Here is a 20,635-nt window from a genome sequence, read left to right as displayed (position 1 = left end):
TTTTTCTTGAATATTAATATATTATAAATCCCAATGTAAATAAGTTATTACCTTCTCCTGTGAAGCCAAGATTCTTCTGTCGTGCAGATATAGGAGATATCTGTTAAATCTCTTACTATTAATACCCTTTAATCTCTAAAATTATCAGCTATTCTAGTCAACACTGTCTGGTAACAAAAATTTCTTGTACTAAGGGTGGGCAAGGTATTTAAATAAGATTTACTTATAGATTCTAAAAAATATATCTACGATAGGCTATAACTACTTATATCTGCACAGGAGTATCTTGATACATTTTATGAAAAAGTTTATCAGCTTATCTTTCTTTTATGAAAATTTTTAAATTATCTAAAACACTAACAAATTCATGATATTTTGACAACTATATTAAAAATATTCCAATAATATTTTGCAAGGATCTATACAATTATGAATAAACACCAATCGAAATCACCCAAATCTTCTTATTTTTAAACACAGTATAATTTGTCTAAAAGGGGCAATTCAAAATTGATAGTGAAATATAAATAGAAATTAAATTATCTAATTTGATTAAAACAATAAAGTTGGTATGTCAAAATAAAAAGAATAATATTGAATACCAATTAAATATAAATATAGAAAAGCAATAAAATTTAAGCAAGCCGAATTCCTGAAAAATAAACTCTTCTGAAATTTTTAAGCAAAAAATATAAAATAATATTTGTATTTGTATGAAATTAGATAAAGATATATGTATCTTATTTAAAATGTCAAAAAGATACAAATGTATTTTGCATCTTAGAAAGATATACTCTCTGTTCTACCCAACTCTGTGCATTATCACCCAATGACAAGCTACACCGTATCAATAAAAAATTTCTGCTACTTCTTGACTTAGGAGTGTTGTTTGTTGGATTAATGCATCCAATTAGTTTTATTTTTTTAAACAAAAGTGTGTAAGTATAATTCAAAACGTTTAAATTTCAAAATTATAAGTCAAATTTCAATTTCATTTGATTTTAAAAGTAGCGAAATATCTATCGCTACTTTTCGCTAAAGCTACAAATAAGTATTCCAACACTGATTTATATTCACATAGTTAAACGAGTTTAGAAGAGGTCAGTGATCTGGTCGCGACCCTCACTATAGTTCCTTATAAGTTACAATCACTTTCAAGATTGGAAGGCCTTTTAGCCAATTACTAATAATGAATATTTAGATATTTTGAAGTGTTTTATTATATTGGAAGGTTAATTTTTTAATTCTTCATAGAAGCTAGTGGTATCGTAGGAGATCAAAAAGGTGCATTTATGTTAGATAAGAGAATAAATTATTGTATTACTAGATTTTATTTCCACTTAATAATTTTTGAGCGTTTCAAAAAACACTATAAAAAGTAATTTAATGTATAAATTATAAAAAAAATATGTCGTTGAGCCGATTCCCTTCGCCTTTGACGAAGACGGGCTAAAGAGTGGAGCGTCGCCAGATGCCGATTTGTTTTTTAAACATCGCGTTGGGCGCCTATAGTTTCATTGGCTCACAGCTCTAACTAGATAATTATTAAAAAAAAATGTGTTAATAAATTTTGAAATTTGTTCGTATATTGACCGAAGATATGTATCATTACCCTCAAAGGTACTTTTTTAGAAACGCGTTCTAAATGGAAAGTGAAATTTTTTAGCCATAATGAGAGCGGAATAGAAAAGCAAAAATACTTTTGTCCCAGGTCTCTGATAAAATTTTTTTTAAAAAAAATATGAAAAAATTAACTTTGTTAAGTATGATGCCCTTTTTAAGATATCGGAAACTTTGATAATCTACCCTATAATTATGATCGGCCATTATGATATTTGCTGTGTTAGAGCCAATACTACGTCTCATAGTTGAAATGTTATCAACATTCCCATGCGTATAGTATTGGATGCCATATATATTTATTCCTGTTAAAGGGATATTCTTGAAGTTAATAAAATAATTAAAATAATATAATTAATTCATATGAATTGAATGAAATTTTCTAGGTTTAACAATTATTAGGTATAGGAGAGAAAAGATCTAAAAAAGTAATTGCAAAGGATATGCAATTAATTAATATTTAAATTAATTTATTAACTGATAAAATATAAAAATGCAAGTATTCGTAATCCTACCTAACCCTCTAAATGAAACTGCCTATCATAGTAATGGGTGTAAGAAATATTATAATCCATGTAAGAAGTATTGTTGTTACACGGCTCAATTTGAGTCAATTTTAAAAAAAGGCTAACTCAAGATTTTAACCACAAAAATATTGCCTAAGTCTTAAAATTACGCTAATAGATGTCCAAACCTTTGTGCCATCTATGGAAAAATTGCTTATGTAATACATTTCTGGATAAAATATTGAGTTAGCCGTTTTTAAAAATCGGCTCAAAATGAGCCGTTTAACAACACTAGTAAGAAGTATGTAAGATATCTTAAAAATTATGCATAAGAAAGAGATGTGGGGAACATAAAAAAAACGTTTAAATATTAGTAAACCTAATATTTAAACAAAAGTATAATATATTCTCTATTTAATTTAATTTAAAATTTTAAACTTATTTGAGTTGACTCTGAGGTATATTTTATATATATTTCGTATATTTCATATATATTTAAGATATTATTTTTAAATGATTGATAAATGTCAATCAGTTAAATAATTTTATATTTAGAAAAATTATAGATATTGATTAAAAAAAGAGTTATTATTTTTTGTTGATTTTAATCGCGGAGTGATAATTAAAAAGAAAGAAAAAGATTGATTCGCCAAGAATTGAATTATTAAATTATTGTGAAATATATTTTTATTTGTACTAAAAGTTGATATTTGGATTGAATTATTGTGAATAAACTGATATACCAGAAATAATGAATAAATATTCATAGTGAAATTATATAAATCTTAATAGTGAAAATTAAGTTAATTGAGTAATAAAAGGAGTAATATTTTAATGGTACCGACCGACCCGGATCAGTGAACATTAGGGAAAAATAAGAAAATTTAAAAAAAAACAAAATAGTGAATATTTTTGTTAAGAGAATTTTAGATATTATAAAGGAAGAACAATTTCTAGGACCGGGTTCCTCAAAATAATAGTAATTCCGGATATATATAAAGGTAAGAATTTTTTTTTTTGAATTATAAATTACACACAACGCAATTTGAAAAGTTTTTTTTTAAATTTAATTTTAAGGGTATAAAAATTTTTTATTTGTGATATAAATTTATGAAATCATGGTTTATCCTTTTATTACTATGCATAGGAAGCCTGATTTTAATAAAATTTCGATTTATAAGAATAATTTTAATAAAATTTTTAATACAAAATTTAATGAATTGGATGTGACCAATAGTGTGGTTACAGCTTTCATTTTTTTTATATTGTATATATTATTAATTGGTTTCAGACAATTAATTAATAAAATTCAGAGAAGATCAGTGAATAATAAAATAATTAAATTAGGTGATCTAAATGGTAATAAATCTTTAGATATTTCTGAGGATATCAAAAATAGTTTACATTTAATATTATTAGAATTAAAAAATTTAAATGGTAAAAAAAATTATTATATCGGAAGAACAATCAGAGAAAATATTATATACGGGTGAAGTATTTAGTTTTCCTCAAAATATTGACATATCGGAGGCTATAAATAAAAAATTAAATTCAATTGTGATAGAATTTAAAAAGCAAATTTCTGAGGTTTTAATCGAGAAGCCAGTAGAAATTTTGAAAAATAATAATACAAATAATACTTTGAGACAAAGTACAGAGGAATCTCTAATTTTACGTGAAATTAGAGAAATGAGAGAAAATATGAAAAATTTGTCCAGAGATGTTTCCAACTTAAAAATTAAAAATAATAATAATATATTTGAAAGTTGTGAAATCTGTGGAAGAAAAGGACATGTTGGTAAAAATTTCTATGCAAGAGACCAAAAAACTAATGATAATGTCACTGTTAAAACAAGTGAAAAAAATGACATGGTGTGTCATCGATGTGGTTTTGTGGGACATATAAAACGAAATTGCATGGTGAAAGAAGCCAATTTCAAAAGTGGATTTCCGCAACGAACATCGGTAGTGATAAGTCCAGTGGTTCGAAATATACAAATCCTAGTATTACAAATATGGATAAAACATAAATATACAATACAGACCATGATAGAATGTGTTTCAGATGTGGAAAAATGGGACACATTGCAATACATTGTATTCAAAGTGTGAGTGGGTCACAGTGACTATATGATTTGAAAGAGAGTCATATAAAAATAGATATATTATATTTAGAGAATATAAAATTTTGTGATATATATAGTTTTATTAAAAATTTTGTGTATATATATAATAAAATAGATAATCATTATGGGAATGATGATTATACATTGAAATTTAACTCGAATAGAAAGAGTTGTAATGTGGGAAATTTTTATTGTCATTCTGATGAAATAAAAAATTTTAAATTAACTAATAATCTGAATAAAAAGGATTATTATAATCAAACAAGTGGGAAATATCCATGGGAGATTTTTAATAAAAACATAAATGAGATTCAGAGACATTTAAATTCTGAGATGAATTTAGGTATGAATATTAATTATGTTAGAAATTCGATTATAATAAATACTATTCAGCCAATGAAAGTAATTGAAAAATTAAGTGATGAGGGAACAATTGAACAAAGTTCATGTCCTCATATAAATTTGAAAATTGATGAACATATTGTGGAAATGTTATTTGATACTGGAGCAAGTATTTCAATAATGTCTAGTGAAAATTTTTATAAATATTGACCGAATGGTATTGTCGAGAGACAAAATATGTGTATAAAACAATTTGATGGATCTGAAATCCAAGTTTTGGGTAAAACGCAGTGGGATGTTCTTTTCCATGATATTCCTATAATTTTGGATTTATGGATAGTAAAAAAAAATGTTGAAACAATTATGGGTTGGGATTGGATTAGCAAACTTGGACCTAGAAATAATTATTGGGATTTATTTATAATTGATAGCGAATTGGCTAGAGATATTGCCGAAAGAAAAATAATGGTTAATGAAGTCAGGGAAAAGCTTAAAGAAAGGGAAATGAATAAATTAATGAGTGAAGTGAAAGAATCTATAGTTAATAATAATATTTGTGAATATCCCGCAAAATTAATAATAGATTCAAATCAATATATGATCAATAGTGAAGTTGATAATGATAAAAAAATTAATGAATTAAATAGAGTTGAAAATGCTATACCCATTTTAGTTGAAAAATATGATATAATTTTTGAAGACACTTTGGGATGTCTAAATGATTATCAAGTGGATTTAAAATTAAAAGAGGGATTTTCGCCTATTTTCTTAGCGTGTCGTAGAGTTCCTTTTGAGTGGAAAAAGGAGATCAACGAAGAATTAGATAAATGGGTTAATGATTGTATTATTATTTTTGTGGAATATAGTGAATAGGCTACACCATAAGTACCTGTTAAAAAATCTAATGGAAAACTTAGATTATGTGCAGATTTTCGAGTAACACTTAACAAATGGGTTGTGGAAGTGAAATATCTATTACCTCGAATTGAAGAAATTTTGGCAAATTTAAAGGGAGCTAAATATTTTTCAAAATTTGACTTTTCATCAGCATATTTACAATTGCCTTTGAAAGAAGAAATTCGTAAATTGTTGACAATAACAACGCCTATAGGATTATTTACGTTTTGTAGATTACCTTTTGGGTTAAGTGTATCTGCACCGATTTTTCAGAGAACCATGGCATCCGTTTTTCAGGGTTTGGAAGGTGTATTTTATTATATGGATGATGTGTTGATAACTGGAGTGACGCCAGAACAACATAATCAACGTCTTGAAGAGGTTTTCAAGAGAATTCAAGATAAAGGTTTAAAAGCTAGTAAAGAGAAAAGCATTCTTGGTGTCACCGAAATAGTATATTTGGGTCATCAAATTAATGGAATTGAAGTGAAACCACTTGATAAAAATTTAAAAAATATTTTAAACATAAATCAGCCTAGTAATAAAGCTGAAGTACAATCTTTTATGGGCATGATAAATTATTATCATAGATTTGTGGATAATTTTGCAAAAATAGCAGCTCCATTATATGACTTATTAAAAAAAGGTGTTAATTTTGAGTGGAAAATTGAACAAAGAAGTGCTTTTGAAAATTTAAAGAAAAAAATTGGTGAGGAACCAATTTTAGTGTGTTTTAACAATGATTTGGAGATAATTCTTGCTGTTGATGCATCAAATAAAGGTGTAGGAGGCGCATTATTACATGTCATTGATGGTTTAGAGAGACCAATTATTTTTTTTTCACGAATATATGAAGTGGAAACTAGATATTCTGTTATAGAACAGGAGGCTTTAGCGATTATTTTGGGTTGACCAAATGTCGCGAGTATTTAATCGGAAAAAGAAATTGATAACATGATTATTGATAGAGAAGATGCATTGGTGCGTACTCTATCATATATGTTAAAGGGAGGTCCTACAACTTGGGAAGATCTCAAATCATATACTTTAAAAGATAAAGTATTGAGACAAATAAAATTATTTTTAATGTGAAAAAAACCATAGAAAAATAATTATAAAATTTATCAAAGATGTGAAAAAGAATTATCCGTGGTGGATGATTGTGTAATGAGGGGAAATAGCGCAGTAATTCCGGTGAAATTACGTGCTAAAATAATTAATTTATTACACGCAGGACATCAGGGTCAAGTTAAAATGAAATCTTAGGCTCGTGAATATGTGTGGTGGCCTGGGATGGGTAATGATATAGAAAAAATTACAAAGGAATGTGTTCCATGTAATACTTGTGCCGTTATGCCCCGTAAAGAGGTGGCCCAAATCAAAGAAACCATGGGATCGTCTTTACATTGATTTTTTTGAATTGGATAAAAAATCATATTTTTTGGTTGTGGATTCATATTCCAAATGGATTGAATTTGAAGAGGTTCAAGGATTAACAACTAAAGTTGTTATTAAATTATTACAAAAATTGTGGGCTAAATTCGGGATTCCTAAAATAATTGTATCGGATGGAGGTCCGGCTTTTATAAGTGAAAATTTTAAGCAATTTTGTAATTCAATTAAAATTAAACATATTTTGACTCCACCTTATCATCCTAGCTCTAATGGCCAGGCTGAAGGAATGGTAGCCATAGTGAAAAATTGGTTCAAAAAATCGAAACAAGAAAAAAATGAAGTCTGGTTAGCCCAGTTATATTATAATAATTCAAGGAATAAGGAGGGAGTTTCACCCAAATTATTTTTGGGTAGAAGAACCAGATTACCCTTAGATTTTCTTAAGTCAAAAGAAATTGACAATATATTATCTTATGAAAAAACCAATATAAAATTTCCTGTAGGGAAAATTATTTAGAAGTGGGAGAAAGGTTGTGTGATACATAATATTGGGAATAAATTATGTAACATACTATTTTATGATGGTACTGTGGGAGTACGTCATAACGATTTTATTAGGGTATATAATAAAGAGGGGAATCAAATTAGTCTTGTAATTCCTATAATTTATTAGGACAGAACTCTTTGTGTACTTAAATAATTTTAGTTGTAAAATTTATACAAATAAAAAAAAACAATGAAAAATATACCCTAGATAATTAAAAGTATATATATATTAAAAAAAAAATATATGAATGAAGAACTGAGAAGAAATATTTAAAGAAAGAGGGTACATATCATCTTAGAGAAGAGTGAATACTTCTGCTGATGAAAGTAAAATACTTAATTGGGGTTATCTGATATCTGTATCATTTAATATTAATATAAGACTATGGGAGCCAAAAGTAATTTTATTTAAAATCAATCTGATATTTATTTTCTTTTCTAAATATTAATATGACTATGTGAGCCAAAAGTAATTTTATTTAAAATCAATCTGATAGTCGCAAATTAAAAGAAATTTTATTTAATATCATGTTATTGTGATATAGAGAAGATTATCACTAAATGGAATGTACACTTGTGGGGACAAACAAAGAATAAATCATTTTATAAATAATTTTTTAATGTTATTTTAAAAGAAAAGAGGATAAAATTAAATAACATACATGTTTGATTTTTTTTCTTTTAGGGAAAGAAAAGTGAAGAGTAAAATATTTTTTTTAAAAGAAAATAAACGAATGGTGTTTTCGTGAAAATTGTCTTTTAATTTGAATGGAATAGGGGTAATAGTAAATAATTTATGTGTTAATAAAGAGAAAGGGTTCCACGTCTTTATAGAGAAACCATTATAGAGAATGTATTTTATAGAGAAACATTTATAGAGAAAACAATTATAGAGAATGCATTTATAGAGAATTGTTTTATATAGAATGTAGTTTATAGAGAATATTTTATAGAGAATGTTTTATATAGAGAATAATTTTTATAGAGAATTAATTTATAGAGAATGATTTTATAGAGAATGCCGTTTATCGAGAATGGTTTTATAGAGAATGGTTTTATAGAGAATGTAATTTATAGAGAATGATTTTAAAGAGAATTATTTTATAGAGAATGTCCTTTATAGAGAATGACTTCAAAGAGAATGATTTTATAGAGAATGTTGTTTATAGAGAATGATTTTAAAGAGAATTACTTTTATAGAGAATTATTTTGTGGAGAATTATATTGTAGAAAATTACATTGTAGAGAATTATTTGTAGATCTTGATTTTATAGAGAAATATTATATATGGGACAATTATAGAGTTCAAAAATTTTATGCGGGATTTGAAAAAAACACCCCCCCCCCCCTTTCAACAGAAAAGTTTGAATAAATAATTAGTCCTAATGATACGAAGAAATTTAAATATTAATATACTTGCTTATAACCAGATAGGAGTTTACGGCTTGTAATAAGAAATTTTCATTTTACTAAAATCAATTTAGAGAAAAGGGTGTATTATTTTAAATTTTGTCGATGTATAATTTTTAGGTAAGAGTTTGAACTATCATTTTATATTTTGTAAATTCAGATATAATTATTTTCGGACCTATGATGATTTCGACAGAAATTGATCCAACCACCCTCTAGTGTTCCCTCCTACCATGTGAATATTAGACAGTACTCTAGTGATCTTAACTTAATTTTGGTAAGGCGATAGTTTGATGGGTACTTTTTTATTTTTTGTTGTTATTTGCATTTAAAATCATTAATTGAGTGCGTTTTTTAAATTTAAAAATCTGATTTTGCAAGAAATGCACCTGAATAAGTGTAACATACCCACCCTTAATGTTGCGCAATCGGTTAATTTTAGGCAATTCCAAAACGGTTAGCCAGGTTTTTAGGCCAAAAAATCGGCTAAGCATAATTAGGCTTAGCATAAAAATAGGCGAAAACGAATAGTCAAAAATTAGGCATCGGCTAAGGAGCTCGGTTAATCACTCGTCATATATCGTTACATAATAAATTTATAAAATAATTTTAATAAAGGCTAGGCTTAGTGTTGCATAACGCAGACGGGCGATTAGCCTAGCTCCCAGTCCCTACATTTTGTCTAATTTGCTTTCCAAGTGATAGTGTAGGACATTGCTTTTTTGGAAATTTTTCTTAAGCCTACTTTGATGTTTTCCTTTTCTAAATGTATTTGATATTTCGCATCAAATATATATAATAATAAAATATTCTACATTGTAATTAAAAAAAATCTCAAAGCCTCTTATTGGGTAGATTTTCCAGATTAAATATCCTTAGCCTCTTATTGAGTAGATTTTCCAGATTAAATATCCTTAGCCTCTTATTGAGTAGATTTTCCAAATAAATATCCTTAAATATATTTTTAATAAATTATATTAGATTAAATCTGGTTTAGTAAGTGCCAAAAAAAAAGAATTAGACGGTAAATGGTCATATTTGAGAAAATTTATTTCTAAAATAATTCATTTTCTATAAAATCATTCACTGTAAAATTCTCCAATATAAAATTATTAATCCTTCCATATAAAATAATTCGCACTAAAACAATTCTCTGTAAAACAATTCTCTGCAAAAATATTCTCTATAAAAGAGATTCTCTATAAAATCATTCTCTGTAAATGAGATTCTCTATAAACGACATTCTCTATAATTGTTTTCTCTTTAAAAGTTACTCTATAAAATAAATTCTCTATAAAATCATTCTCTATAAACGAGATTCTCTACAAAATCATTCTCTATAAACGAGATTCTCTACAAAATCATTCTCTATAAATGAAATTCTCTATAAACGACATTCTCCATAATTGTTTTCTCTTTAAAAGTTTCTCTACAAAATAAATTCTCTATAAAATCATTCTCTATAAACGATATTCTTTATAAACGACATTCTCTACAATTGTTTTCTCTATAAAGGTTTCTCTATATTTGCATTCTCTATAAAAGATTCTCTGTAAAGACGGGATACCTAAAGAAAGATTATTAAAAATGATAATTAACAATTAGTGATTTTCTTATTTTAGGGAAAGAAAAGTGAAAAGTAACATATTTTTGTTAAGAAAATAACACGAGTGGTGTTTTTTGTAAAAATTGTTTTTCTTTTAATTTGAATTATATAGGGGCTATATATAAATAATTATGTATTTAGAAAAAAATAATTATTAAAAAAAAATAATTAATAAGTAGTAATTTTATTTTAAAAGAGAAAATTAATTAATTATATTAAAATAAATTTGAGTATTTATTTAAAATAAAAAGAAATATCTATAACTTGTGATGAGTTACAAAATTGAGACGCACGAACAAATAATCTATGTGAGAATAATAAAAAAAAAAAATTGGGAATAAAAAAACCTAAATCTGATGTATTCAAAGATGCTTCCGCTGTCAAAATTTCGGACATCAAATAAAGGATTGCAATATTCCGACTTATGTGCTATAAAATCAGGAACGCGAGGATCATCTTAGTGACACATAGTTATTTTTGTGAGAAAAATAATAGGGTACAGCCGGAGGTAGCGTACCAAAACTACAATAAAATAAATGAGATAGAATCTAGAAGTAAACAATATGGAAATAGGCAGTGACTACCTAATAATTATGATGGAATGGTTAAAAGATCACATGGTATACAAGCTAGGACAGTGGGAGGAATACCAACTACAAGCCAGAATTCGATCAAAGTGGGATCAACCATATCTAAAGTGATCAACAATAATGGTTTGCAAAAGAAATACAATCCTATGGAGACCGAAGAAGAAGAAATGTTAAAGGAAGAAAAAGAGAACATATAAATGTAAAAAGTTTTAATTTTCCGCGTTTTTTTTTCCACGTCTTGGTCTTTTGTAAGGCGGACGTGAGGTATATTTCATATATATTTCGTATATTTCATATATATTTAAGATATTATTTTTAAATGATTGATAAATATCAATCAGTTAAATAATTTTATATTTAGAAAAATTATAGATATTGATTAAAAAAAGAGAGTTATTATTTTTTGTTGATTTTAATCGTGGAGTGATAATTAAAAAGAAAGAAAAAGATTGATTCGCCAAGAATTGAATTATTAAATTATTGCGAAATATATTTTTATTTGTACTAAAAGTTGATATTTGGATTGAATTATTGTGAATAAATTGATATACCAGAAATAATGAATAAATATAAATATTCATAGTGAAATTTAAATCTTAATAGTGAAAATTAAGTTAATTGAGTAATAAAATGAGTAATATTTTAGACTCCTCTATGCCAAAATCACATTAAAGATGCTTATCAAAATAATATATATTAACAATCTCTCAGAAGCGTACATAAATCTTCGGGCCTACACAAAAAAATCTTATAGAGCCCTACCTATATTTATGGCCCCCGTGTATTTAAAAATTTGGCCTGGGCCTTTTCACGCTGTGGGTATCTGTTACATCGCTGCCACCTTCTATGCTTACCAAAATGTTACCGTCCTTTAATTTTCACGAAGTCTTATTGTATACTTAAGAGCGTTATTCATTAAGATAAAGAAAAGTTATTATAAAATGGTTTAAGAAAATAACCAAGGTTTTATATTTAGTTTAATAATAGAATCAAATTTTGAAGAAAAAAAAACTTGAGATGTGCAATGGCTGTCACAATGGCCGTAGAGAGTTATTCCTAAAGTTGGAATAAAATAGAGTTGAGATGGTTCTAGTCCTGTAGCTAATACTCCAGCATTATTCTCTCTCAATTTAGGAGTATATGTTATTTGGAATGAGACAAATCTTTTTAGAGCACTTGATACTAAATATTTTATGAAAATTAATGAGTGTACTTATTAGAGAAAGGCGTGGCTTGAATAGGCCCGTGGAAATTCTATCAGGTTTTTGCCTGACCCTTAGTTATATTTTTCCGGTTCGGTTCTAAAATATACTTTGTACAAGTTTTCCGGCCCGGTCTTATGATCCTCTTGCCCGACACTGCTCGCGGACTTTAGCCTTACCGGCCTATAATAGTTATGTTATCTTTTGAAAGGAATTCTATAACTTAATTAGTTAGAATGATGATGATTTTTTGAATATTAAAAGATGAAATTGAATGTAAACTTAAAACCCTCAATATTATATTGCCTTATATAATATAAAATTATTATTATTTATTATTTAGTTCTCTTTTCATCGTTTTAATATTTTACCGTTAACTGTCAATATAAAATTTTTTTTAAAGTATAATAAGAATACCTATATGCTTATTTTTAATGATGGTGTCATCGAATAAAACCTCCAACAAAACGTATTTGCTATCACCAGGCGCCCCTATAGAATATCCAGCTTCAGGTGGCCAATAAAAGTCCTTATATATGTTTTTTTTAATAATACATACAAAATATAAAAAAATTTGAAATTAAATTCAAATTTGAACTATTCGATCTTGGAAAATCTTTTTTTTAAATATTATTTAAAAAAATTTTTTATGCGAAACAAAACAAAATATGTAAAAGAATTAAATAAGATTTTAATCATAGATTTAGGAGCCCCAACCTTTATCTATAAAAAGCAGAGACCTGCAGAGGTACCATTTGCACGGCCCGGCCCGGTTTTAAATTTTTTAGGCCCGGCCCGCATATTTAAAAAAAAAATTTTTTACGGCCCGGCCCGGATTTAAAAATATAAGGCCTGGCCCGGATATTTTTTAAAAAACAAATTTCAGGCCCGGCTCGGAATTTTTTAAAATTATATTCGACCTGGTATATACAAAAATTCACCTATGAGGTATTTTACCATATTTTTCAGCGAGTATTATCGCTTATTATTTAAAAAATACATGTAAAAAGCTAATATTTTGAGAATATTATATTGAATTTATAAAAATTATAAAACTGTTATTTATAAAAATGGATATTTTGAGCATATACTATATTTTATATTGCATTTATAAAACTAAAACTAATATTCATAAAAATGGTAATAATATTTTGAGCATTTACTATATTTTATATTGCATTTTAAAAAAATAAAACTAATATTTAATTTATAAAATTGGAAAATATTTTGAGAATATAATATATTGTATTTAATTTACTATTTAATTTATAAAATAAAAATAAATCGCTATTTAAAAAAATGCATGTATAATAAATAGTATTTTGAAAATATAATCTAATTGCACAATATTAATATTTTTTATTTTATAATATAAATTTTTAACAAAAGAAGATAATTGTATTATATAATATTGTAAAAAAAAATAATGAAAAATGTTGGATTAAAAACTTTCATGACTCAAGGTAAATATAATAAATGCAATTGACAGTTTGCAAAGAAAAAACCAGCATGATTGACCAAACCCTATACTCAAGAAAGATATTAAAAATTCACAAATTATCATGAAGAAAGAAAAGCATATCTACCTTTTCAGGTTGAAGATTACTTCTTCTTTCTTCAAGAATTCTCCCAGTAGTGGAAAAATTCCGCTCACAGCTTGCACTTGAAGCAGGAATTGCCAATACCCGTTTTGCCAATTTTGCTAAAATTGGAAATTCGCTTTGATGAGCCGCCCACCACTCTAACAAATTATCCACCTTAAATGTTTCATCTATTTTTTTATTTATGTAATTATAATATTCATCATCGGGTATTGACATATTACCAGAATTACCATCGCCCCATTTGTCATAAAACGATTCAGTTTGTTTAACAACAGTCGTAATTTGACTGGTCTATGGTGTTTCATTTACTTCCTGAGCCTCTTGTAATTTAATATAATCTTTTATATAGTTTTCCGTCATCTTGCGATCTGTCCCTGACAACATACGTAATTGCTTGAATTTGGGACAGAGACAAAGAGAAATAAAATGATACTTGTGTAAAACAAATTTTTCAATTAAAAAATGCTTTATATTAAGTAAAATCAATTTTATTTCTCCTTTTTCGCTTTGAAAGGTATTACAAACTTCAAGAAGTGATATTCCTTTATTTGATTTGTTTTGATAAAATATATTCTAAAAATTTAGATATGAATTATAAAAAAATATATTAATAATATTTGAATATTGGGGCTTATTTAAGATATTCCTTTATTTGATTGTTTTGGTAAAATATGTTGTAAAAATTTAGATATGAATTATAAAAAAATATATTAATACTTTGAATAAATTTGCAGGAAATTAATAATTAGATCGATCTGTGGGTGTTAGGTAGTGTTAACCATCACCCAATATTATATTAATCATAACTATAATATAATATAATCTTATAACCATTAACTCATAATGTAAAAATTTTTATAAAAAATATTAAGGCCCGGCCCGGATATATTTTAAAAAAAAATTTTTAGGCCCGGATGTTAAAAAAAATTTTTTTAGGCCCGGCCCGGGTATATTTAAAAAATTTAAAATACGGCCCGGGCCGGGTTTAGGGCCGGGCCTGCAGGTCTCTGATAAAAAGTGTTAGGTTCGGTTACAGCTCAAGAGCAAAATTTTCTATATAGGTTGCGCTTCGGTTTTGGCTCAGACCCTTAATTTTAAAAATATTCTCGTTCGATTACGGTTTTAGAAAAATTGTAAAGGTTTTTTTGGTGGTAAAATTTTTATATTTTAATTTTATTGAATTGAGAAATGGCTTCAATTTGTTTTTTCCGGTAATATGTTATTTTTTCAACTTTAAATCATTTTTTGAGCACGTTTTTTTAAATTTAAAAATCGTATTTTACAGGAAATGTATTCTGACAAATACCTATCCTATAAATATCAGACAATTTGGCCATGAACTTTTGAACTTAATAATATTAGTTTTTTCATAGATTTTTTATATAAATGACACATGACTCAAAGGTAAACGGCAAAATTATCTACAATTAATAAAATAGGTATTTTAAACATGCTGGAATACATTTCTTGTTAAATCCGATATTTAAATTTAAAAAAACGCGCTCAAAAAATGATCTAAAGTAGAAAAAATAACACATTGCCGGAAAAAACACTTGACGCTAACTTATATACTAATAACAAAGCATAATAAATGTTTAAAATTAATCAGTAATAAACATGAATATGAGAAATATGTGCTTCAAAATCAAAAGTCCACAATATTTAATTAAATAAGATTTGATGTTTATAAATAAGAATATATATTTTAGACGAGCAATTGTAAGCACAATATATAACTGTAATTACAGTAAAACCTCTTTATGGGCCCCGCTGGGACCAACTTAAACAGTTGCCCAATTTATCAAGATAATAGTTATTAATAGGAATTTGATTGGGAATTCAAAATTTTAATCAAATTAGGGAGTTGCCCGAATTAATAAGAACCCAAATTAGACAAGTTTCCTGAATATATGTCGTATTGGGATATGGAATCCATGTTTCGGAATCTCTCACTTTTATATCATTTAACGAGGGCAAATTTTAAATATGGAAAGTCTGATTCACCTGGAAATATTATTCCAGCATATGTAAATTCACTACCTTATGAATTGTAGAAATTTTTGCCATTAAATTTTGTGTTAAATTTCAATTTCCATAAAAATCGGTACCCGTTCTAAATCGCTAAAAAAAATATTGTTAAAAACAAAAAAAAAATAATTAAAATTTCACTTATATTTTTTAGAAAATTTTTAATGCAAGTTTGATATTAATATTAATAGATGCTAGAGGAGTAATTAATTGTATGAGTTTTTTTTAAAAAAAAATCGCTAAAAATGGGGGAAATATCATCAATATTCTCAAAAGTTGTTCCCAATTCTGAAACCAATAATAATATTTCCTCCGTGGTTTTTTTTAAACACTCAATTCAAATATAAATGTGTTTACTTTCCTAGGATCTATTAATATTATTTCTAATGTTACTTTTAAAATTATCTAGGAGGTATAAGTGAGATTCCCAATTTTTAGCGATTTAGAACTATCCTTAAAATTGTTTTTACTTGTCAAATTATATGGTTTTTTAAAATTACAATTTATGTATGTAAAACGATTTATATAGATTCGGTTCGACCAATAAATAAAGGTTCGGTTATTTTTTTCGCAGTAATAAGATTCTTGAATATCTTAATTTGCTTAAGATTTGTACAAAATATATCAGACAATAATACCTTTTTATAATATTTAAAAATTTATTATTGTTTAATATTATAAGTGCACATTTATTTTATTTTTATTGTATAATAAAAAAAATACATTAAAAATGATAGTGTATATAATATGTTATGAATCTAACTAAAACTAACCTTTTCACCACCTTTAACCCAACCGGAAATCATCTCGTTGCATGAGAATAGATTCGGTGGAAATGTACTTTGGTAACACAAATATGAGGTATCTGTATAAAAATGACCTTGTAAATCAGGTTGGCACCCGTGAAGCCCCACGTGTTTCAAAGAATTTTGAATGATTTCCTCATCAGATCCTATTTTGTGATTCGCGAATAAATTTCCTAATAATTTATGCTTTCAAATAAAATATATTAGATGTTATAATTAGATATTAGAACAATAGGACTACATTAGTTTATCATTAGCATCCTTCCAGATGCCTTAGTATTGGTTATTATTATTGATATTAATTTTCAATATAGATATCGTTTAAATATAACAATGAGAGACTAGCAGATGTACCCATTTTCAGGCCCGCCGATCTTGGTTTAAATATTTTTCAGTCCTGCTCGAGTTATTAAAATTTGGTTCTAAATAATCTTGGCTACATATTTTTTATGGGGATATAAAAAATTGTAGTTATGGTTTAGAAAATTATATAATATAAATTTTTTTATTTTAAACCATGCAAATATATATTTATAGTTCTTAAAAATTAAAAGTAAAATCCATATATTTTTAACACGATCTTATGGATAAACGGGGATAATGAATAATATGATGAGCAATAACTCTTTTTCGATATTTGAAATCGTATATATTGAGAAAAATATGGGATGGTAAAACTATGCTATTAACCGAATTCGAATACAAACAATACCTAGGAATCTACGGAGAGTACTTAAGGACTAATATACACTCAGGGAACCACTCCTAAACAGGCACATAGCCAGAACGTATCCAAGAATATGTTAAAAAACTTTGGGACACACCTCTAAACCCATATCTGTTTGGTCTTTCGACCGGTTCCCTCCTATGGAAAATTCGAATTGTTTATTTCTGTTTAAAATATCTTTTATTTTCCCGTGGTTATTTTTATTTTGCATTTTTAAAATATATATTATCTTTTAACCCTTTAATGTACTTTGCTTATGGACTCTTTATCAAAAAATTTCAATAGATTTAACAGGTACTATATAACTTAAATTTAAAACAATATATACCTTGATAATATGGTGTCGGCTTGTTAAAGAGGGTAACCTGAAAAGTTGGCACAAATAGTTGGAACCAGAGGAATAATTGTTGCTTTTAAACTTTTTTGTTTAAATATTAGAATGAATGTATCAGAGAATTTCAAAAAAGATTTTTCAGCCCTACCCGTAATATTTTAGCGGCTCTTACAGAAAAATATTTTGCGCAAATTGCCTGACCTAGCCCTATTTATTTTTCTAGACCGGCTCTTAATTATTTTTTGGAAAGGAAAAATTTTTAATACTTCGGGCCGCCAATAGTTCTAATATGCATATTGCCCATGTCCAAATTTTTTTACACAATTCAAATTTTAAAGTAAAAAAATAAATTTAAATTTTATGTTGAATTTTATAATTTAATTGCTGAAATAAATGTCACGAGGACAAACTAATTTGGATGAGGGTATTATGTATATATTTATAAAAAATTTACTCATAAAATTAAAATAAAATATATTAAATTAAATTAACATATACTTATGGCGACTGATACTTTATTAATGAGTTACCTCACTGAAATATAACCATTTAACTGAATAATTTGATAAAAAAAATATTGAAATTACGATATCTGAAAGGTCAAGGGTGAATTGAACTTTTTCAATCGTGTTTTCTTCCTGTGTTTCTTGTGATTTTACGGAATTGGGGGTATGATGGAATAGATACACGGGCAATACGTGATTATGCAAAGAAAATATGGGCATATTAACTTCTTGTTTCCAAACCAAATATAGAGTATCATTCTAAAAAATATTGGATGATTTATTAAAATTTCATAAAATATGTAAACAAATGCATAGCTCTAGAATTTCCTCCATGGGCGGTCTATAAATTATTTTTGAAATAATTCTAAATTATTTCATTTAAATTTTTTTACAATATTAATAATTTTATAAATTGAAATTGCACACGAAAGAGTATGAAAGACCGAGATTATGGAGGTACAAAAAATCAAGGGACAACATCAGTATTTTGATAATTTAAATAAAATATGTGACATTTTCTTTCTCTTAATCAATCTTGAAATGTTTTGCATTTTCCCAGTTCAGTTTTTTTTTTCCTTTCAGTTAAACATGAGATCTGAGAGTAACTAAAAAATATATGAAGATTTTATAAATAACTTAAGTATCCTTTTTCAGAAACAATGACTAAAAATACTTATAGGAGAGGCTGGAGCAAAACAGAACAGGGGACATGTCAGAACACTTTATTTCAGTTGAGAAATATTTAAGTTTAGATTCAGCAAAAATTTTCCTGACATATAATGTTTAGATTTCTCAAATCAAACTGAAATACATAAACTTTATATCAAATGAACACTTAAACTTTCTTCTATCAGTTCAGTTGATATATAAAGTATCATAATGGAACCTTATAATTTTTTTAATATGATTGTCAAATGTGAGAAGTAAGTGTTGTATTATAATAAATATTTATTTATTATTTAAAAAATAATGGATAAAAAGAATAATATTATAGTGCGTACAAATTGAGCTTTTCAACGCTCCGTTTTAAAAGCAAATAATGCATTTTAAATGGTGTTGTGCAAATTGGATTTTTTTACGGCAAGCGTTAAAAAAAAAGCAAACTAGTTTGATTTTTTTATGCGTTTTTATTTCTCGCCAATATATATTTTTAATTTTATTTAGTGATTTTATATAATTATACATATTGTAATATATTAAAAATATTTAATAAACTTTTTTAAATTTTAAAATGGAAACAAATGCGAAATTGTAAGTTAATTATTTTACATTTATATAATTATTATATGTTATTTAGAGTGTGGGACGACATAGTGACAAAAAAATTCGGTGCCTTATTAGAGAGTCAAGAAATGGTCTGGAATCAGCAGCATCCAGACCATACAAATTCTACATTAGTGCTAAATGGTTTATCATCCATTAGCCAAAGGTATAAATATATATATAAGATTAAAGAAATTATATTTTTAATAGCATGGAAGTTGAATTTCCTCAGCATGATACAACTGTGTCATGCATAAAGAAGAAGATGAAGAACTTCAAGGATTTTTTATTAAAAATATTTATATTTTTGTAATATTATTGTAAATATATATATTTATATATAAAATAAAGTAGTATTCAATATTAATAGTGTCCATTTTTCAAAAAAATATATAAATGAGCTAACTATCATTTGGCATTTTTATTAAAATATATAGTTTTTTAATAAAATAGTATATCAAATTATGAAAGAATGTGATTGAATTAACATTTATGAAAATCTAATAAATAAAAATATCAGGGATATCATGGTTGGGAGAATTGTAAATTTAAAATTAGTAAGTATATATATTATAAATTTTGAAACAATAATTAGAGATCAAAATTTGATGCCTTTCTAAGAATATATGCCAATGTTTATCACAAGCCCTTTGCAATTTTTTTTAACCATAGTTTAGGCAATATTATCTAGAAATTAATGTAAAAAGAATAATAGTGTATGATTTTTTAAGATATTGACTATATAGAAAATATTTACTATGTTTTATTGAGCTAATTTTTTGACATCACCTTATGTGATTATAATAGAAAAATTATTATTCAAAATTTATTAAGCATTTTTATTAATATATGTAGATTATAAATAAAAATATATTAAGATAAAATAAATATAAATAATAATATAAAATCATTTATGAATTTAAAAAAATTTTGAATGAATTTCTGATATTCCTTGCTTCATTAGATGATGCATTATTGTCCCTAATAACAGACATAGGTCTTACATTCAAGTTCGTGATATCTGTAAATATATTTTTTAAAATAACAAAATATAGATTTATCCAATTTATATTAAATATTTTTTAAATACCTATCTGATCAACATCATCAGGTAAGCCCTCCAAGGA

General features: G+C 26.3%; 1 protein-coding gene across 2 annotated transcripts in view; it reads right to left on the bottom strand.

The window, feature by feature from the left end:
• Positions 1–20,635, bottom strand: part of LOC135924921 (DBH-like monooxygenase protein 1) — a 41,991-nt gene that overhangs the window by 2,856 nt on the left and 18,500 nt on the right. For both annotated transcript variants that reach the window (XM_065460053.1, XM_065460054.1), the window contains 6 exons: positions 18,327–18,503; positions 17,734–17,823; positions 16,646–16,864; positions 12,658–12,769; positions 12,051–12,220; positions 1,756–1,941 (listed from right to left, as the gene is read on the bottom strand). In XM_065460053.1, the coding sequence (XP_065316125.1) occupies positions 1,756–1,941; positions 12,051–12,220; positions 12,658–12,769; positions 16,646–16,864; positions 17,734–17,823; positions 18,327–18,503 (954 nt within the window). The remainder of the gene's footprint in view (positions 1–1,755; positions 1,942–12,050; positions 12,221–12,657; positions 12,770–16,645; positions 16,865–17,733; positions 17,824–18,326; positions 18,504–20,635) is intronic.

The sequence above is a fragment of the Gordionus sp. m RMFG-2023 genome, chromosome 2, assembly GCF_954871325.1.
Source record: "Gordionus sp. m RMFG-2023 chromosome 2, tfGorSpeb1-WG-v2, whole genome shotgun sequence".
NCBI classification, from domain to species: domain Eukaryota; kingdom Metazoa; phylum Nematomorpha; class Gordioida; order Chordodea; family Parachordodidae; genus Gordionus; species Gordionus sp. m RMFG-2023.
The sequence above is the reverse complement of the archived record's forward strand: the minus strand, read 5'-3'. Positions and strand labels throughout refer to the sequence as shown.